At 40.0% G+C, this 21,763-nt stretch overlaps 1 protein-coding gene across 1 annotated transcript; it reads left to right on the top strand.

The window, feature by feature from the left end:
• The first annotated feature begins 106 nt into the window (after nucleotides 1-106).
• Nucleotides 107-21,494, top strand: IMPA1 (inositol monophosphatase 1). The gene is made up of 9 exons (XM_029923888.1): nucleotides 107-164; nucleotides 3,667-3,781; nucleotides 4,160-4,293; nucleotides 6,159-6,263; nucleotides 8,021-8,066; nucleotides 10,212-10,320; nucleotides 11,694-11,802; nucleotides 19,416-19,567; nucleotides 20,445-21,494. Exons 2-9 carry the CDS (start codon nucleotides 3,719-3,721, stop codon nucleotides 20,558-20,560), a joined length of 834 nt encoding a protein of 277 aa, XP_029779748.1. The 5' UTR covers nucleotides 107-164; nucleotides 3,667-3,718; the 3' UTR covers nucleotides 20,561-21,494.
• The last annotated feature ends 269 nt before the right edge of the window (nucleotides 21,495-21,763 follow it).

Raw genomic sequence — 21,763 nt, 5'->3', positions numbered from 1 at the left:
GTCAGGGCTAGAGCGCTCAGGGCGGGTCGGTCCCTGATGGAGTCACGCCTACGTGGGCGGGGCCTCTTGGGGTGGGACTTCCTGTCCAGAACATTTTTCACTCACAGGAAGGACCCAGCCACAGATCCTGCGTGGAGCCTAGAGAGTCTGACCTCCAGCTTAAGGTAAATGCTGCGTTCCCGCTACCCCACGCCGGCTCTCAGGCGGTCTTGGCCGGATCTGCGGGCCTGGGTGCTGTGGGCCGGCCCTCCACGGGCGGGAGTGTGTGGGCGCGGTCAGCAGTTCAGGTGTTGGTGCCTAGGGACAGAGGCCGCAGCTGGGGCCGCTATGTCCCTGCAGTGTTGTCCTTAACCCCCGCCGCTGAGTGACAGACCCCACAGCGCGTAGTGATTTCGCCCGCGGGCTTTCTCAGCACCTCGGCGGCAGCTTATGTAGAATAATTTCTTCTTTAAAATTTTACTGATTCCAAGGCAGCTCAGAGAGACCTGGCATATTCCCAGGGTCATATAGTCACTGTGTAACCCCTTGATCCTATCCTGTCTGCAGTCGTGCTGCTGAGGACCGGTGACAGGAAGGTAGCTGTGACCAGGACAGAAACAGTTTAAAGTGTTTCAGGTGTTTGTCTTTAGGAAAATGAAGATGAATAAAATACGCTCTCTTCAGGCGAGAAATCTGCTCAAAGTGGTTGGGAATATAAGGCACTTCTATAAATAATCAAAACGTATGGAAGATATTCCTGAGTGCCGTGTGATGCACCAAGTTTTACGGGCTCTTCCAGGCCCAGGCGTCCTCCCAGCTTCTCCCTGCATGGTCCTTCCTTAGGAATGTCACTGAGATTCAGGACTCAGTTGTTGCCTACTCTGGTGACTTCTATAGTATTTGTCTGCAGGCCACACCCCTTCTAGGAGTTCAGATCCTTACGTTCAATGGCCTAATCTATCCAATGGCCTAATCTATCCTTTTGGTTTGACAAAGGCTCCTCCTCCTCCACTAATGCAACTTTTGATCTCCCCATCTCCTACCCAAATTCCCAAATTGACTCTCTCCTGTTATTCTGTTTCAGTAGATGTCACTATTATCCATTCAGTTGCCAAAGTAGAAAATCTGGGCATCGTTGAACTCTTCCTCTTCTTCATACCGCATATCCAAATTACTGCTAAATGCCCCAACTTTACCTCTGAAAGCAAATATCTCTTAATTATATCAAGTTCTCTATCTGCGCCTCTCCTTCCACCCTCCCAAATTCAAACCAACCATCCAATCTTCTCTGGACTACTGCATTCTAGTTCTAAACCTCCAATCCAGCCTACCCAGCACGCACTCTCCACTCTTCCCTCTACCCTCCAATCTGTTATCTTCAGTAGCCATAGTGAAGTGATTCTTTATGGTCAAGATCTTTAAGGCCCTGACTGGGATGAGCCCCTGTCTCCTTTCTCCCCACTTTCTTTGAACTCTGAGCTGTCACACTTAAGCCTTTTAGTTACTCTTCACCTACATCCCCATAGTCTCGTCCAGTTAGTTAATTCCTGTTTGTCCTTCAGAGCTTGGTTTAATCATGTCATCAGGGCAACCTTATTGGATACCTAAGGCCAGGTTAAGGCTTCCCTGTTAGATGCTTCTCACTGCACTTCTCCTACTTAGCCTTTATTACATTTGTGATTTTGCATGTAGTCCCTGATTTCTTTTTGTTTTATTTTTAATAACACCCAGGGCACCTGGGTGGCTCATTCGGTGAAGGGTTCAACTCTTGGTTTTGGTTTAGCTCATGATCGCCTGGTTCATGGGTTGGAGCCTTGCACTGGGCTCTGCTCTGACAGTGCGCAGCCTGCTTGGGATTCTCTCTCTCTCCTTCTCTGTCTGCCTCTCCCCTGCCTGTTCGTTCGTTCTCTCTCTCTCTCTCTCTCAAGTAAATAAATAATAAATAGACTTAATAAATAAATAGACTTAAAAAATATGTCTCTCCACTAGCGAGTATGAACTCGGCCCGTTTTCCTTCACCGTGATACAGCATATAATAGGTACTCAGCAAGTAGCTATCAAATGATTAAATAATGAATTCTGGATAGAGAATCCCTAGAAGGAAGGGTAGCTTTTGAATTGAGCATTAAAGGATTGGTGGGAGTTCCAGCCATGATGTTAGAAAGTGGAGATAGAGTGGCTTGAGCAGTTTCGGGCAAGAAGGCAGATGTGTTGTGAGAACATCTAGATCTGTTAAGGCCAGAAGAGAGGAATAGTAGTAGTAAGAACGGGGGGAAAAGTTCAGAAACAATAATTGAGACACTCTAAGCAGTTACTTGCGTAACTCAAAAAGTGGCTTCCCTTTTATATTAAAAAAAAAAATTCTTACATCAGGAAGAAAAAGCAACTACAAGCAGAAACAACTCACTATCTGTCCTTTGCCCTTCCCTACTTTCTTCTCTTTGCTACACTGTGAGCACCCCGGTAGGGAATTCTGAGTAGTCTTTTTTTTTTTTTTTAATATAACACAATTTATTTTTTAACATATGCAATTATTTTCCGTCATTTACAATACAGTAGTTACAATGACACTCCAAACAGAAAAGCAAAGTAAAAAATCAAAACACCAACTTCTGTTTCATGTAATTAGACTTATACAGAATGAGTAGTCTTTAATGTGAAACTCTGTGTCAGTTATTCTCAGTTATAAGGGTAACAAAATTGGGGTTGCTTTCTAAATGATGACACATTTTTTGAATCTGACCCCTTGAAAAGCTTCACTGTCCTAGGTACCAGTTTTAGAGTGTGGTCAAGCCAGTGGTGAGTTATTTTGGTATTCTCTTCAGAAGTAGTAGAAAGCTGGACAGAGAAGGCAAAGATTTGTTGGGTTTTTCTGGGAAATTTCTTACTTTATTTTTTCAGTCCTAAAATTTTCTTTTCCTCACATGTTGTAATAGAAAGATCAGAGGACTTTAAAATCAGAATTGAGTTCAACTTCTGACTGTGTCATCTGTCCATATAACCTTCGACAAATTATTTATCATCTCTGAGCTTTAAGTTCTTCATCTTTATAACCTCATTAAAAAACCTCGTATGTAAAACCCCAAACTGCCTGATGTTCATTAATACATGTACCTTCTGTGCCTTCCTTTCGAAGCTTCTTTAATTTTAGTATTTCCAGTGTTCTTCTATTTTCACTTTATTCTCCATTGAAGCACATACCTATCTTTTAAAATACTTATGTGCTTCTTTCCCCATCCCCCAAACAGTGTTGTTTTTCAATTCATTTTTTAAGTTTTATTTTAGTTTTAGAGCTCAGGGGGCGGGTGGAGAGAAGAGTATTAAGGAGTAGCAGTCTCCACGCCTAGTGCAGCGCCTGACATGGGGCTCAATCCCATGACCCTAGGACCTAGACCTGAGCTGAAATCAAGAGTCAGGACACTCAACTGACTGAGCCACCCAGGGGCCCCTCATTGTTTTTTGTTTTTTACGTGTGGTGTTCTGGGCACTTTGGGAAACACTTCCATGGAGTATTTTTTGTTACGTAAATGTTTCTACAATGGAAGTGATTGAGGTAAAGGATATTTTTTAATGGACCTTGAAAATCTTGAAGAATATTGAACTCTAAGATCTGGAAGAAGGGAAATCCAAAATGAGAGTATTTTGCTAATTGAGATATTTTTGCGAACTAACTGTTCTGTAATTAAGACTTAGGGATTTTGGCTGCTTTGTCCTGACTTGTGGGAACTCTGCGCTGAAGATGGCTGATCCCTGGCAGGAATGCATGGACTACGCAGTGACCCTAGCAAGACGAGCTGGAGAGGTAGGAACTGAGTCTCGTCGGCCACAGTGTGCCACAGGTGGACAACATGTGGTTGTCTTGTGAGCTAAAACATGTATCTTGATCTGCATCTCTCCTCATTTTACTAAACATTTTAAATGGAGCCAATACTCTGATTTTATGTTGCTAACTGTTTTGTGATGACAATTGTGAATCTGAAATAGGATGTAAGATTTTAGGATTTTCTTCCTAGAAGATCATAACCCCTAAAGATTTATTTTGTTTACATTGTGGTAAGACATTTTTAAGAACACCATTTAAGACTAGATTGAATGTTTTAAACCATTTCTGTATTTCATCTTTTAGTTTAACTTTAAATGACATGCATTTTCTATCTGCTTATCAAAAAAATCTTTTCAGGTGGTTCGTGAAGCTATAAAAAATGAAATGAATGTTATGATTAAAAGTTCTCCAGCTGATTTGGTAACGGCTACTGACCAAAAAATTGAAAAAATGCTTATCTCTTCCATAAAGGAGAAGTATCCAACTCACAGGTATTTTTTAATTTTTGTTTCACATGATAAATTAAAGCCTAGATTAGAGTCCAGGTACTGGCCAAAAATTTTAATCTAGACACAGAAATGGACTTTAGTTGACTTACACTGAAAAGGAATTTATTTGGATGGTGGTGGGCAGCTCAGGGCAGGGGTTAGGCAGAAACCAGGAAGGAAGACAAAGCTGAGATGCCACAGGGGCCGTTGCATCACATGCCTCCAGTAGCCTCATTGTTGACTCTGCTAACTCTGCTTGTCTTTTTACCTCATTATCTTAAGATTACAAATCCTGGGGAGGACCATCTTGCTGAACTCAGGTTGTTTGGCCAAGCCTAAGCTGCCAGGAAGTGACAAATGGGATATTTGGAGTCCTTCTGTAGTAAGAGTAGTGTTTGGATGCTAATGTGACAAATGTCTGCCATAGGTATGATTTAGAAGTTGAGTTTTATTCTCTATATTGCAAACTTTTTTTTACGTGGTAGAGTGGTGGTAAGTTTAACAAATTTGAGAGAAAAACACCAAAATCAGGACTCCCTTACACACATAGACATACTGCAGAAACATCATCACTTTAAAGCTTTTTATTTTTGAGAGAAAGAGTGTGAGCAAGGGAGGGGCAGAGAGAGAGGGAGACATGGAATCCAAAGCAGGATCCAGGCTCTGGGCTGTCAGCACAGAGCCAGACGTGGGGCTCGAACCCATGAAACGTGAGATCATGACCCAGGCCAAAGTCAAACGCTTAACCAACTGAGCCACCCACGCACCCCACCACTCTAAAGTTTTAACATCGTCATTCTCTACTTCTTGGTCATGCCATTGGCTCTTCCTGGTGTTTTAGCCATTGAGAAGAAAGAGTGTTTTAAGCTATGGCTAAATGTACTTCCACTCAATAAAACGGTTTACAGCTAAGTGAAAAGGGGATAAAAGAAAACTATAGTGATTATAGAACATTTCAGTATTGAATAAAGGAAATAAAATAATGAATAAAGGGAGGGGGAAGCCAATGAACTAGATACCATGTACAAAATTCACCAGAGCTTTATTACGTAGCATGTTTAAGGAAGACACAGTAATTTTGGTGTGTAATTTGCTTTCCCATTGACTTATTTATTGGTCTCTCTTTTATCTATTACTGCATGGCCAATTGCCCTAAAAGCTTTGAGGCTCTAGACAAGCATTTATTATCTGAGTTTGCTGGAGTCAGTAACACAGGGGTAGCTTGGCTGCATGGTTCTGGTCAGGGTCTCCTAAAGTTATAGTCAAACTGCCGGTCAGGGCTGTGCGCATTTCGAGACTCCACCAGGGCTAACGGATAAGTTCACTTCTGTGATTGTTGGTGACTGCAGTTTCTCACGGGCTGTCTGCTGGCAACTTGTTTTAGTTCCTTGCCATGTGGGCCTCTCCACAGAGCACCTCATAACGTGGTGGCTGCCTCCCCCGCACCGGAGCAAGAGAGGAGAAAACAAATAAGATGGAAACAACAGTACCATTTTGTGAATGAGTCTTCAAAGTTGCGGATTATAACTTCTCCCTTGTTCTATTGGTTAGAAGAGAGTCACTCAATTCATATTCACACTCATAGCCAGGGGTTTCTTTAGTAAGTCCTTATCTGTGCACACATGTGTGTGCCTTTATTTATCCTGGTATTCCATTTGAGGAGTTTGAATTTTATTCTTCACATGACTTTGCTCCAGAAGAAATAGTTTTCTCACTTTACCAGGCTGAAGGAAGAAGGAACAACAATGGAAAAGTGGTACATGGACTTTTGTTATGTATTATAATGGTCTCTGAATCTAAGAAAATGTTAAAGTTTGAAAATTGTCGAGAGCAGTGTAAAGATTCAGAATCTGTCATTCTTGTTTTAGTTTCATTGGTGAGGAATCTGTGGCAGCTGGAGAGAAAAGTGTCTTAACGGACAGCCCTACATGGATCATTGACCCTATTGATGGAACAACTAATTTTGTACATAGGTATGTTTTAAAAATGTAATTACTGTAATTACTGTTTCTATATCAACTGAATAGACTGAATGAACAGAGTATTCTGTTCACAGACCTAGATGCTTTAGAGAATTGCGGAATTTGTAGAGTGAAATGTATTATTCAGAATTTTCGTCGGATCTGGAAGAGGTGATGAAATATTCATGTCATGGACCTGTGCAGTGAAGTGCTCTGGTCACTGTTCTTTTCCTCACTGTTGGAGCCTTATAAAATGTATGCAACATTGCTGCTTTGAGATTCAGGAACTAGTGGGGTCAGTTTTTGGGGGAGGGCATATAAAATGTTGTCTATAATGTTGTCTATACAGAGTGGGTTCAATCCAGGGGAGAAAAGAGCATGGGTTTTATGATCAACAGCCTTGGGTTTGAATCCAGATGCCCTTTTTTATTTTTTTTCAAAGTTCATTTATTTTGAGAGAGAGCGTGTGTGTGTGCACACGCATGACCAGGGAGAGGGGCAGAGAGAGGAGGGAGAAAATCTCAAGCTGACAGCATGGAGCCCAGTGCAGAGCTCCATCCCACGAACTGTGAGATTATGATCTGTGCTGAAATCAAGAGTTGGATGCTTAACTGACTGAGCCACCCAGCCACCCCCATATGCTCTTTTTATAGGCTTTGTGACCTTGGGCCAGCTATTTAATCTTCCAAGTTTCAGTTGTTTTGTTGTTTAATGTATAAAATGGGCATATTAATGGCACCTGCCTCATAGAACGGTTTGTTCTTGAGATTCAGTGAGTAGTACTTTCAACTCGGTGTGGTGCCTAGCTCAAAGTAAGTCGATCTCTGTTATTAGCCAGAGGGAATTGCCAGGGACAGTTAAAATGGGTCGCCTAGTTTGGTGCGCTTACAAATACATAGATGTCATATTTGAAGTTGCCATGTAGGTGTACCTATCTTTACTAATACAGAGTTGTTAAAGCCTGTAAACCTAAGATCTAGAATCTGTATGTGGAGTGGTAATGTGGAAAGATGCTCCTGATATGACCTATAAAAGACTATAATACAGAGGGTATATACTACAATCCCATTTTTGTTAAAATGAAAACTCTAATAACTATTTCTTAAACTTTTTATTTTTAGTAGTTGAACACATTTTCTCTTATTTTCTTCATCTTGATTCCGGCGTAGAAATTACAGCCTATTTGTTCAAAACCATCATGCAGCCACAGCAATAACTGTGGCTAAGAGTTTACTTTTTGGATGTGAAGCTCTAAGTTTGGTGTTAAAGACAAGAAATAGTTTATTCTGTATAATTGAATACCCATGTTTATAGGTCCTCTCTGTGGGAGAAATGACCAAAAAAGACTTTTCTTTTTAACCGGGATCAATTAAAATTTTTTTGAATTTTTTATTTTTTGAAAAATTAATAGTTACTATGTTCATGGCGTTCAACATTCCAGACATCTAAAATGGCAGGCAGTGCAAGGCGTTCTTCCCACTTCTGACCCCAGTTCCTCAGGACCAGCTTCTGGAGGTGGCTGCAGTTATCACATCCTTGTGAATTCTTTCAGAGATGTTTCATGCCTCTAGAAGCATAATGTATGTACGTACGTACACACCTCTCCCCAGACCCCCACAGTGTCCACAGAGGTTGCATACTGCTCACACCGTTCTGGGGGAGGAGAGAGGAGACTATTTATGTGAAAAAGTATGTAGTCAATTATGTTATGAAAACCTGTTTATTGAAAGTAATTTTTATCTTGATAAGTATGTATGTGTTTTTTTAAGGTTTCCTTTTGTAGCTGTTTCAATTGGCTTTACTGTAAATAAAAAGGTATGTTCTTTAAATTTATGATTGGTAAAATGCCTTGCTCTCATTCTCTAAGAGTAAATGTGTCTCTGTAATAAATTTAGGTTTGTCTCTACATTCAATGTATATAGCTACATGATTTCAAAATAAGCTACAGAAGTGTTAAAATTGGCATGATACCTTTTCCAGAAAGAAATAAAATTTTAATGTTTTCTAAGAATTGGAAAAAAAAAAAACCTTACAAGTTACTGAAATACAATTCAGCATTTAATCACCATCATATATGTGTGATACAGTCAGATGTGATAGGAGTCCATATGTGATCTAAAATGCTTAAAGGAAGAGGTAGGATTTGAGCTAGGAATGCCTTAATAGGTGTCAGTGAAGGGAGACTTTGAAAGACCAGAAAGTGGTAGGGGCCAGAGCATGGTTGGAAAATGCCGAGTGTGTTCAGGAACTCAATTACTTGCTGTATCTAAAACCCAGTAGGATAGAATCTCTATCTATTGCATTTCCTTGTTGTTAGGCTATTTGATCAAACAGGGATGTGTAATAACATCTTCTTCAAGGAGCCCGTATACAAGAGAGTCAAGAAATCTATGAAAATAAAAATGCATCTTGGGCACAGGGTGTATTACTTAGAACATCCAAAAGGAGCTAAAGGAGCCTTGAACATATAATCACCCTTGGGCTGTGTGCTGTCCCTGCCACTGAACTAGCTCACACTTCATGCAAAAGTTAGATGTGTCAACAGATACATATATGCTGAGACTATGAAAAAATGCTGTGAGCACACGAAGAGGGTGTATCCAGTTCTGTCTAGAGTTTGGGGAGGTCTTCATAACAGAAGGGGTCTTAGAATTGAGTCATGTGAGTTTGGTCTTAGCAACTTTGGAGTTTGCTAGATAAGAAAAGGAGGAAAGCATTTCAATCAGAAAGAACAGCTTGGAGAAGAGCATGATGTGTGTGGGGAACGATGCCCATCGTGAGTGAAACTCTGAAAGTGGCAGGAGCAGAATTGATGGGGTGAGTTAGTTGTGGTTCTATTGTGAGGCACTGTGGCCTGTCTTTGCCAGAACATTTAGATTTTGTGGTAAGGCAGTAGGAAACCAGTAGAGGTTTTAAAGTACAGAGTGACCGATAATTCCAGCAATGTAAAGATATACCAGGGGGGCGGAGCAGGTGATTCTGAACTAAGACGGGGCAGTGAGGACGGCGGAATCAAGAAGGACTTTCAGGATAGAGTTTGAAGAAGACCCATGCGGAAGGAACGAGGTGTGATCAGGTGATGAGTGATTTTTGACCTCTTTGGCTGAGGTTCCTGCAGGACTAACTGATAATGGGGTTATAAAAGTGTATAAGGCCAGAGTTAAAAGTGGTAGTTGAATTTATGGACTGGAAAGAATAAACCTGTAAGAATATAGAGAGCTAAAAGGGAAATAGAAGAGTGAACAAATCCTAAGCCACAAGACTTTTAAGGGTTCGAGAGCAAGGTTCTTAAAAATAAAAGTGACCCCAAGAGCACTGCCAGAACCCTGGATTAAGGAACGAAGAAGTGTTGGTAGCTGTCGGCCGTCTCCAATCCTTCAGCGAAGGCATTTGGCTAATAGGAGTTCATGGGTAATCTGTTTCCAAGAATGTTCAGAAGAATGCATGGTTACGGCAGAATCCAAATTGTAGTTTTTATTACGAGAAGAGTAAGAGGCAAAGTGTAGACTGCCCTTTGGAAGTTAAGAGAAAAGGAGATGGTAACATTTTGAAAGTTGTGTAAGGGAGGTAGAGATTTGGTGTGAAAGTACACCAGGATGGGAATCTGAGACAAGAGGAATCAGTTGATGAAAGAGTTTTTCAGAGAAGCTTGAGAGGGTAGGAATAACAATACAGAAGGAAGCACTCACCAAGTAAGATATACTTGTCTTTGAGACAGGAGGGCACGAGGTGAAGGTGCGTGCTCCTAAATTGAAAAGCAGATGGGACAGGAGTCAAGGAGTCAAGTCTGATGACCTCTTTCCTCTGTTTAAGCTGGAAATTAGCATTTTTAAGTATTCCACAGTAGTTATTTGAGAACATTCTTAGTATACAGATTTTCTTGTCACTGCCTTAGGAAAAGTATTGACTTAATGATGAAAAACACTCAGGTTTGGTAAAGGAAACTTTTTTCCCCTGCAGATGGAATTTGGAGTTGTGTACAGTTGCCTGGAGGATAAGATGTACACTGGCAGGAAAGGGAAGGGAGCCTTTTGTAATGGTCAGAAACTACAGGTTTCACAGCAAGAAGGTAGGTTTATCCTCTGATTTTTTATGTGGATGATATTATATATATGTGTTTTACATTTTTTGAGTTAATATGTAGAGATGAGTCAGTTGTTAATAGATTCATAAATTGTGTATACTTTTCTTTTACTACTTAATTTCCACTGCAGTTTTGACTGTGGTATAGACACAAGGATCGCAAGTATGGTCCAGAAACCCCTTCAGCCCCAGCAGCTTGCTAAGCACTGGGGATAGGAAGACAGATAAGAAGGGCTCCCCACCGCCATGGCGTTCATGTTCACGGCTCATTGTTTCAGCAACTGCATCTCAAATTCTTTGTCAGATTCCTCTGATTTGATGCCACTGGGACCAGTTGTCAGACTGTAAGTCAGGGAAAATGAAAGCCTGTTAAAGTTGGGAATCATTAAAAATGACACACATTTTTATGACCTTGATAATGGGCTTTTTTTTGTCTTTTCTATGACCGCTCATTGAGGTGATGAGTACCCCCAGCCCATGAACTGTGTCAGCATTTCCCACAGTGCACACCTGAGGTTCTTTCAAGTGTAGCAAGAACTTAGGTGCTTGCAAGTCAGTCTAGGTTCAGAATTTCCCCCCACTTGCATAATTTTTCTCCTCAGACCATTTGAGAGTGGATTCTTAGTTCATTTACTTTAGTTTATTGAACTCTAAGACCCTGAAGACTGGAAGACGCATCCTAATTTTTCAAGATGTTAACATGTCAAAAAAGTGCATCTTAGAATCAAAGTCATATAGTAGCTGTTGTAGAAACTAAATCTGTCCCTTTGTATAACCTTTTTGTGTTCTGTAGTTTTTAATTAGCTTATGTGATAGTAGAGGAAACAAAGTAAACACATTCGGCACCAGCTGGTAAGCACGTCTCCTCTGGGGGAGATGACGGAGGGCACACCAGGGAGCCCGGTAGCCAGGAAGGTTGGGTGTCATGAGCTTCAGTCATGTTGTTTCAAGGACGGAATGGAAGAGAAAGCATTGGATAATCTGTCAAGTTAGTAAATGGAAGTCATCCTCCACTTTTGTTTTACTTTGAATCTATATTTAAATCATTTCATTTCCAAATTCTTTTTAAATATTTAAGGTATTTGCTTGTTTCCCACAGAAGATATGCATGCAAGCAAATTGATTTTATTTACACTTTTGGGGGATAATCTAAGAAGCAGATTCTTTTGATGATTATAAGAACAACCACTTTGAGGATAATTTACCAGAATTTTAAATACTTCAAGGCTTAGAAAGAAATTTGATACAACCAGGCAGAGGGATAAAAATGTGCTATTTTGTTCTAAATTATAAGTATCACATTTTTAAAATCAGAATTCTTGTTAAATTCTAGTGATTATTTAAAACATTCTCTTTCAGATATTACCCAATCACTCTTGGTGACCGAGTTTGGCTCTTCTAGAACACCAGAGACTGTGAGAACTGTTCTTTCTAATCTGGAAAGGCTTTTGTGTATTCCCATTCATGGGTAAGCTATTTTCATTTCTTCCCTGAAGTTCAGAGAATTTAACATTGTAAAGAATGAATTTTCCCTAAAATTTTTTTAACGTTTATTTATTTTTGAGAGACAGAGAGGCAGAGTGCAAGTGGGGGTGGGGCAGAGAGAGGGAGAGACACAATCCAAAGCAGGTCCGCACAGAGCCCGACGTGGAGTTCAAATTCATGAACTGTGAGATCATGACCTGAGCGGAAGTCAGATGCTTAACCTATTGAGCTACCAAGGCACCCTGAATTTTCTTTTAGAAGTTAAATTTTTTATTAATCACCTTGGGATCGGTACCATAATTCTAATTTTGTAATGTAATTAAAAAACCTTTTTATTTGAGAACAATTTCATATGTAACAAAATTTTCTGAAATAATTAAAAAACAAAACAAAGCCTTTTACTCAGATTCACCTATTGTTAACATTTTACCCCATCTGCTTTATTTTTTCATTTTCTCTGTGTGTGTGTGTTTGCACATGCGTGTTTTCCCCCCAAAATATTTCAGGGTCAGTTACTTACATCATGGCTCTTTACCCCTAAATACTTCGTTTCCTGAGATTGATGAGAGATATTTTCTTCCATAACCACAGTACAATTGTTGACATCATAAATTTACTTATCTAATCTACCATCCATATTTAGTCATGTCACTTGATCTAATAATGTCCTCTGTGACTTTTTTAACCAGTATAAGATTCAGTCTAGGGTCAGGCATTACATTTAGTTGTCCTGTCTCTTGAGCCGCCTTTAATCTGGAATGTTTTCCCAACCTAAGAAATTACCCACTTCCTCTCAGTTTGCAAATTATTTGGATGGATCCAAGGTAGACTCTTATAATTTATTTCTGGTTTCTCTGTATTGATAGTTATCATCCCTTGTCACTTCTTATTTTTATATTTGTGCTTTCTTCTTTTTGTAAATCTTGATTAAAGAACCAGGATTATGATTTATTAATCTATAATTTTTCTCCTTTCTGCTTGATTTTCATCCTTATGCCTTTTTTGGTTCCTTTTTAAGTAGAGAATTTGCTTTTATTTTTAAATTTTTATTAATATAAGTAGGCTATGAATTTCTCTTACCACTGTTTTAAGTGTTTTCATTATAATTATTTCATAAAATTAGTAATTTTTGTATTTCTTCTTTCATGTAAGAGTTACATTCTTAAATTTCTACAAAGAAAGGTTCTTTAAATTTCATTTTTTAATCTTAGCTTTATTACATTGTGACGATCTGCTATGGAACTTACTGTTTTCTTCATGCATACTATAATTAGCTTTTGTGACATTTCCATATGCACTGAGATAAAGTACATTCTCCATTATCAGGGTATAGTGTTTGATATACAGCCTAAAGGTTGACCTTATTATGTTTGTTTTTCTACTTCACCTGTCTCATACTGAGTGATGTGTTAAATTCTTCTGTTATTAGTGTGTTTCTCAGTATTTCTTCTTGGAACTCTGAAAGCCTTTTTTTTTTTTTTTTTTTAATGTTTGCTTTGAGAAACTGCAAGGAAGGGAGTAGAGGGGGAGTGGGGGGGGAGAGAGTGAGAGGGAATCCCAAGCAGGCTCCATGCTCAGTGGGGATTCTGTCTCACAAACAAGAGTGACCTGAGCTGAAATCGGGAGCTGGACATTTAAAAGCCACTGAGCCACCCAGGCACTCCTACAACTCTTAAAGCTTTTATTTTACATAAGGTGGGAGGTGTATTATTTGATGCCTATACATAAGATTTCAACTTCCTGTGCCAAAGTTGGACACCTAACCGACTGAGCTACCCAGGTGCCCCATACCTTGTTTTGTTTTTACATTACATGTATACGTGAAATAACCAATCTTACCTGACTCTCCCCAGAAGTAGAGCTTCCTTGAGGTGGTGTGGTTAGTTCTTTTTTTCTAGCCCCTCCCTGTAGCAGGACTATGCATTACCAAATTCCTTCCTGTTCCAGAATTTTTGTATTTGTTTCACTTTTCCTTTCTTAGGGTAGTTAGCTTCCCTGGGGTTGCCAGGTTAGGGTCTGTGTATTTTCCAGCTCCTTCCAAAGTAGGGCTATGAATTAACAAATCTTTATAAGTGTCCAGCATTTTTGTATTTGTTGTCTCACTGCCTCCTTCTTGAGGTAGTTTTGTCTGTATTCCTTTTGGGTCCTCTGTTCCCTTCTTGCAATAGTTTTTCTGCCTCTTCTTCCCAACTTCACATCTACAAGCTGGATTAAAAGTAATTATCCATAGGTATGTACTTATAGCCACTTTGTGCCTTGTTTTCTGGTTGCTTTTCTGGTTCTTTGTTCCTTTCTTCTCTTTTTCTCTTGTGGTTTCATGGCTTTTTAGTATTAGGCTTGGGTTCTTTTCTGTATTTACCTGTTTAAGTTCATATATAACATCAGTCTATATAAAGTTTATGATTGCTTAAGTTCAAACATATTCTAAAAGCACTAAATACTTCCCCACCCTTGTTTTATGAATGTCCTATTTTATTTTTTAAAGTTTATTCATTAATTTTGAGAGAGCATGAGCAGGGACGGGGCGGAGAGAGGGAGAATCTTAAGCAGGCTCTGCAGTCTCAGTGCAGAACCTCATGAGGGGCTCATGACCTGAGCTGAAATCGAGTCAGACACTTAACTGACTGAGCCACCCATGTACCCCATAAATGCCATATTTTATATCATTTTATTTTGTGTATCCCTTGACTCATTTTTGTACACATAATTTATTTTATAGCTGGTTTTATAAGTGATTTACCTACCTTTATTATATGTTTGCATTTATTTGTGAAATTTTTTTTTTAATAATTTTCTTAGGGCTGTTTCTTTCCACTCAGAATTCCCTTTATCATTTTGTGTACATCTGGTTTGGTGGTGATAAACTCCCTTAACTTCTGTTTGGGGAACTCTTTCTTCCTCCTTCTATTCCTAATACTTCTCTTGCTGGGTAGAATATTCTAGTTGCAGATGTTTTATTCTAAGCATTTTGCAGGTTAAAAGGTAGGGTCATAATATAGTCAGAGTTTCTGCCAAAAATATCAGCCATAGCCTTATGGGGGGTCCCTTGTATGCAACTGTTTATTGCTCTGGTTCTTAAAATTCTTTTAATAATTAACACGGCAAGGGGCTGGTTGGCTCAGTCATTTGAACTTCCGACTTCAGCTCAGGTCATGTCCCAGCTCATGAGTTCAAGCCCTGTGTCAGGCTCTGTGCTGACAGCTCAGAGCCTGGAGCCTGTTTCAGATTCTGTGTGTGTCTCTCTCTCTGCCCCTCCCCTGCTCATTCATTCATTCATTCATTCTCTCTCTCAAAAATAAATATACATTAAAAAATTTTTAAATAACATGGCAAAAATGATAATGTAGGGAAGTGCAGACTTCTTGGGTTCATCTTGTTGGAGGGTCTCTGCCTCCTGTATATGGATGTCTGTTTCTTTCCTCAGGTTAGGGAAGTTTTCAGCTAGTATTTATTCAAATAAGTTTTCTGACCCTTCTTTCTTCTCTTTCAGAGATCCCTATAATGCTAACATTACGCTTGATGAAATCGCTAAGTTCTTATTGTTTTTATCTTTTTGCTGTTCATCTTGGCTGCTTTCCACTACCCTGTCTTCCAGACCACTAATCCGTTCTTGTGCATCCTCCATTCTGTTGTTGATTCCCTCTAGTGTGGATTGAGTTCTTCGTCTCTGATTGGTTGTTCTTATATATTTTCTCGGTCGAAGTTTTCAGGGATCTTCTACTCTTTTTTCCCTCCCAAGTCCAGTGAGTATCTTTATAGCCATTACTTGGAATTCTTTATCAGGCATATTGTTTATCTTCATTTCTTGTAGCCTTGTTGTGATTATTTTTTTTTTCTTCTTTCATTTGGAACATCGTCCTCTGTCTTCTGATTTTATCTATTTGTTTCTGTGTATTAGGAAGTTCTGTTTTCTGGTCTTGAGAGAAGTGGCCTTGAGAAGGAAAGGCTGTGGTGTCATGTAGCACAGTGTCCCGTGGCCACCAGAACCAGGCACTCCAGGGGTATCTTCTCTGTGGGCTGTGCACACCCTACTCTTTTGGCTGAGTCACATTTGCCTTTAGTCCTGTTGGCTGCAGTAACCTATTGTGTCTGCTGTGGGCACACCTTGCTGGGTTTTGTCCCCGTGCCATTGAGGGGCCTGAGGTCACTGCATGCTTTTATGGGGGAGGTGTCTGCATCTGCTCTGCCCTAGCTGTCTGCACACCAGAGGGCAGAACACTCTCCCTGTGGGCCCCCCTGAGAAGCTTTCTTTGGAAAGGGTGAGCAGCCAGACGATGTCTATGCCCAGTCTTGTCAGCTGTAGCTGCAGGCCCACCAGGTGCAGGGCACTCTCCCTGGGTGGCTCCTGGAACTGTGGGGCATGACTCTACCCAAGGGAGAGTCACTTGGCCCCTGCCCGGGCTGCTTGCAGAATGTGGTGGGGCAGGAACTGCATTGGGGGGTGCCTGTGGGGTCTGCAGGTTAGTGTGGGGGTGGGTTGGGGGTTCTAGTAGGAGGAGAGTGTTTGCACAAGCTCCCACATGTGTCTGGCTATTTAAGCTGGGGGGCGGGGGAAGGGAAGTGGTGCCTTCCTACACTTCTGTTCTTGAAGAAGTTTCCTGAAGATCTGTCATTCCACCACATGTTTTGTGATAGTAAATAAACCTATCTTTCCGCATGTGCCACAAGCACTCTTCAAACTGCTGCTTCTCTGTTGTGTCTAGGCTGGTTTATTTGTTACGGGTGACTTATTTGGGGTTATTTTAGAGTAGAAACTATTTCCTATTGCCCTCCTGCTCTTCCAGAACTAAGCCTGCTGATTTTTAAAGTACCGGGGGTTAAACCCCTCGGATTTTAAAATCATGTGAAGTTAAGCCCCACTCGTCTTCAGAGGCAGTGTTACGGGCACTTGTCTCCGTGCGTTTCCGCAGAGCCTGCAGTCCACGGCATGGAGTCTGATCATCTCGCCTCTCCACGGGGGTGGTGTCCCTCCCGGTTGGGGTTGGACTCACCAGAGGGCTTTGTTCCCCGCTGCATTGCTGCCCCTTCTACCTCTTTTGGTTTGGTTTCTGTCATTAACTTTGGAAGGTCTGTTTCACCAGATTTGGGGTCCATATTCAGTTCGTCGCACAAATGTAGCTGTTATCCTGGTGTGTCTGTAGGGAAATGGAACTCAGGATCCTCCTCCTGCTCCATCTTCCAGCTCTCCCCCAACTCCTGTTATTTCCTTTTCTGTGGACAGATGTCATCGCCTGATGTTTAGAAATTTAAACCATTACAAAAGGAGTTTGCGTAAAAAGCATTTGAAAATTACTCGCACACATGCTGAACTCTTTTTCTTAAACATCTCAGTGTGTGTTCCTTTATGTTAGGGAGTATCCCCTTATTAATGATAATACAATTATAAAAATCAGGAAGTCAATGGTAATATATTACCTAATAGAGTGGCCTTATACAAATTTTGAAAAAATAGATCCAATCTAGGTTCAAACATTGCATTTAATTGTAATTTCTCGTCAGTTTTCTTTAACCTGGAATTGTTGCTTAGTCTTTATCTTTTATGAGCTTGCTATTTTTGAAAAATATAGGCCAGTTATTTTGTAGTATATCCCTTGATTTGCGTTGTCTGGCTTTCTCAAGATAAAAGGTGCATAGAGGGCCTGGGTGGCTCAGTTGATTGAGCGTCTGACTTTGGCTCAGGTCATGATCTCATAGTTTGTGAGTTTGGGCCCTACATCGGGCTTCGTGCTGACAGCTCAGAGCCTGGAGCCTGCTTTGGATTCTGTCTCCCTCTCTCTCTCTGCCCCTTCCCCACTCATGCTCTGTCTCTCTCAAGAATAAACATTAGGAAAAAAAATTTTTAAAGGAAAAAGAAAGATTAGAGTTATTTTTGTCAGGAATGCCAGAAAAGCAACATGTGTCTTTCTCAGTACATCATAGGAAGAGGTACTTGATAGCTTTTTGTCCCATTATTGGTGATAATAAATTAGATCACTTGATAGTGGTAGACCATGGTATAAATACAGACATACCTCCGAGATACTGTGGGTTTGGTCCTAGACCACAGAAATAAAGCCAGCGGGATTAATGTTTTGTTTCCCCAGTGCATATAGATTATATGTATATTTTACCATGCTATGTTAGTGTACAGCAGCATTGTGTCTAAAAAGGCAGTGTGCATACCGTAACACTTTATTGCTAAAAGAATACTAATCATCTGAGCTCATCATAGTCACTGATCACCATAACAAATAATGAAAAAATCTGAAATACTATAAGAATTACCAAAATGTGTCAGGGACACAAAGTGCCAGTAAATTTGCTTGATACAGAGTTGCCAAAAACCTTCAATTTGTGTTAAAAAAAAAATCCGGCATCTGTGATGTGTGATAAAACAAAGACAATAAAAGGATATATGCAGGAGTACCTGGGTGTCTTGGTCGGTTTGGCATCCGACTCTTGGTTTTGGCTCAGGCCCTGATCTCATTTGTGGGTTCAAGCCCCACATGGGGCTCTGCACTGACAGTGCAGAGCTTGCTTGGGATTCTCTCGCATGTGCCTTCTCAATAGACAAAGGATATATGCATGTATCTCAGGGGGAGATACTTTGACATTATGTAAATACCAATCTTGCACTTGCTCATTTTAGCATTTATTGATGATTCTTTTCTCAATCGGTTATTACTATAATGGCTATCAAGTAGTGTCCATACGTAACTTGATATATTGCCAGGGAAGGGATGCAAACCTGAAATACTCTTTCCAGGCAGGCCCCCATCTCCCCAGAGCCCAGGCTGTTATCCCTTTAGTCACACATACCGAGGTGTGCACCCTGGGCAATGACTAATAACATTTTTACACACACACACCCCCATCCGCCTCCACTGGAGCCTGCTTGCATTATGGGTCTGCAGTCCCTGAGTTGAGACAAATATGAATACACGTGCATGCCATTATAGAAGAAGGATGTCACTTTGTTTTTTTCCTGAAAATATCTTAACCCTCACAAAGTAATCATTTTATAAGATAATTTTGTCATCTTAGTATGCTGTGAAATTTTTTAATTTGTAAAATTTTTTAATGCTTTTTTTTTTTTTTGAGAGAGAGATAAGGAGACAGAGCATGAGTTGGGGAGATAGGGAGACACAGAATCTGAAGCAGGCTCAGGCTCTGAGCTGTCAGCACAGAGCCCAATGCAGGGCTTGAACCCACAAGCAGTGAGATCATGACCTGAGCTGAAGTTGGAAGCTTACCTGACTGAGCCACTCAGGTGCCCCTATATATTTTTATTTTAAAATTAGGTATGTCATTGGGGTGGCTAGGTGGCTCAGCTGATTAAGCACTTGACTTTGGCGCAGGCCATGATCTCATGGTTTGTGAGTCTGAGCCCTGCGTCGGGCTCTTTTCTGACAGTGCAGAGCCTGCCTGGGGTTTCTCTCTGCTCCTCCCTTGCTTGCTCGCTCTCTCAAATAAACAAACTAAAAAAAAAATTAAATGTTAAAAAAAAAAGGACATCTAATATCCATATTCATTCAAATTTTGTCAATCAATCCTTAAGCTAAAGGAAGACCCTTTTTGCAAGTTTTTTATTCAATCTTGTTTTTAAATGTTTGGTAGGATCCGAGGTGTTGGAACAGCAGCTATTAATATGTGCCTTGTGGCAACTGGCGTTGCAGACGCGTATTACGAGATGGGCATTCACTGCTGGGATATGGCGGGGGCTGGCGTCATTGTTACCGAAGCTGGTGGGGTGCTGATGGACGTGACAGGTAAAATGACGGGCCTTGAAGCATTTTTCTCTGTTGGACTTTCCTTTAGAGTAGCTTTTTTTTTTTAATGTTTAATATATATTACACTTCAACTCTTGAAGGCAAAACACACATACAAGCCATGTGATTTTCTCCAAAATCAGACTATCAGACTTAGAGGCAAGCAGGATAAGAAGCTGATTGTAATGTGGGATTACTAACAATAAATGACTGCACCTCTTCAAGGTCCCAGAGCTCTCAAGAAGCTATTAGAAAAGGTCACTAAAGCTGAGGATTGTACCAAGAGCTCTTTGAATGTGACCATGGTGGTAGTTGACAGTGAACTTGCCCCACCCTCCCTTTCTGCCTCAAGCCTAGAGAGGCTAACTGCTAGCTTTGAACTGATGGTAAAATTTTTTAAAGAGTGAACCTGGCCCAAAACTATTCCCCAGTGATCTGGGAGAAAGGCAGCAAAGAAATAAGTAAATGGAAGGAGAATGGTATGAAACGCTTTGGAGTTGAATTTCCTGAACATAGGCTCGTAAACATTAAAGAGGTAGTAAGAGTAATAAAAGAAAACACACAAAAAAAGGAATAGCAGAAACTAATATTACACTGATGTTAACTAACTGGAATTTAAATAAAAACTAAAATATATAAAAATTCTATTTTTCAGACTAGTATGATTGAGACACCACCATCCCTTCCCTCAAAGAAAACCCTGTTATTTACTAAAATATTCTTAAAACTCATTTATGTATTGCCAAAGTTTAAACATTATGGTTTAATACTGAAAGTATTAAAATGTTGTGATTGATCATAGTACATATTGCTATATTAGTTTTACAGGAATTGTTGTAGGAGATATAATCATTTTCCATATTTGGTTTGATTTTAGGCGAGCCATTTGACTTGATGTCACGAAGAATAATTGCTGCAAATAGTAAAACATTAGCAGAAAGGATAGTCAAAGAAATCCAAGTAGTACCCTTTCAAAGAGATGATGAAGATTAATTGCAACAGCCTCACCCATTCACGCACTTTCCCCGTCTCCCCCGTATTTGCTGACACACTGATGGTGTTATAAAATTTAGGACATTTATTTCAGATGTATAACATGATTGGTTGAAGTGGTCTTTGCTATCCAGATTACAAAATTGCAGTTTGCTATATATTTTACTAAGACTAGGTGTGCAAGAACAGATGAAATGTTTCATTGTTTTAGTAAACTTTGCATGTAAGAGTGCACTTTGGGAAAGAGACACAGGTAGTTAAGACAAGGTATCAATCACCAACTGAAATAGTCAGCAGTTGTTTATTTCTAAGTATATATGAGCCTCTGAAATTTTGACTGTGTACATAAGCATTCTTAACTACAAAGTTCTCTTTAGTTCCCAAAGCTATATTTAATTAAATTTGTAGTAATAATATAATGAATCCTTCCTAGCCCAAGGTTTTTTTCCCCCCCAGAGGACCTTGCTTTATTCATCAGTATACATGTAGCACCTAGCAGAGTATTTGTCAAACATGGGTGGTCCAAAAATAAGCATTCAAAAGAATATTTTGAAGGTAGCAATTCCTAGTTCTACATGAAGCAATGAGCTCGCTCTTTATTTTTACTCCAGTTGTTAAAGATGGTCTCATCCTTTTCATATTTTATATGTTATCATTCCTTTTAACTCTTAACATTGCCATGCCATTTCAATTCCTTCCTAAATGTGGGCATTTCTGCAGTTAATGTTTTCCAAGACACTACATTATAGTATTTGGAATTCTCTAAAGTCCCCATGTAAAAAGAACTAGTTTCAAAGAGGCATTCTTATCAGGGATCTTCATTCCTACTATAATTAGATATAGCATAAACTTGTACTAAATTCAGGGGCACCTGGGTAGCTCAGTCGGTTAAGGGGCCAACTTCGGCTCAGGTTACGATCTCAGAGTTTGTGGGTTCGACCCTCACATTGGACTCCAGGCCTGCTTCAGATTATGTGTCTCCCTCACACTCCGTCTCTCTCAAAAATAAACATTACAAAAAATTGTACTAAATTCAATATTAATGTTTGAAAGTTGATCTGGTTGTGCACTGGAGACCTACAATCTGGCAGATAAACTGTATTATTAATATTGAATGGTGTTTTTCCCCCCAAACTCTTATTTAGTTTTGTTGCCACTGTATTCTATTCAATCTTTAAATATTCCTGTACTAGTCTTTGTCTT

This window comes from Suricata suricatta, chromosome 15, assembly GCF_006229205.1.
Source record: "Suricata suricatta isolate VVHF042 chromosome 15, meerkat_22Aug2017_6uvM2_HiC, whole genome shotgun sequence".
NCBI lineage: Eukaryota > Metazoa > Chordata > Mammalia > Carnivora > Herpestidae > Suricata > Suricata suricatta.
The sequence above is the reverse complement of the archived record's forward strand: the minus strand, read 5'-3'. Positions and strand labels throughout refer to the sequence as shown.

Excerpts from the sequence above, each read along its gene's own strand:
- IMPA1 (XM_029923888.1), top strand. The coding sequence starts at position 3,719 with ATGGCTGATCCCTGGCAGGAATGCATGGACTACGCAGTGACCCTAGCA. Across the intron at positions 3,782-4,159 it reads TAGCAAGACGAGCTGGAGAG|GTGGTTCGTGAAGCTATAAA; the intron begins GTAGGAACTGAG and ends AAATCTTTTCAG. Across the intron at positions 4,294-6,158 it reads GAGAAGTATCCAACTCACAG|TTTCATTGGTGAGGAATCTG; the intron begins GTATTTTTTAAT and ends TTCTTGTTTTAG.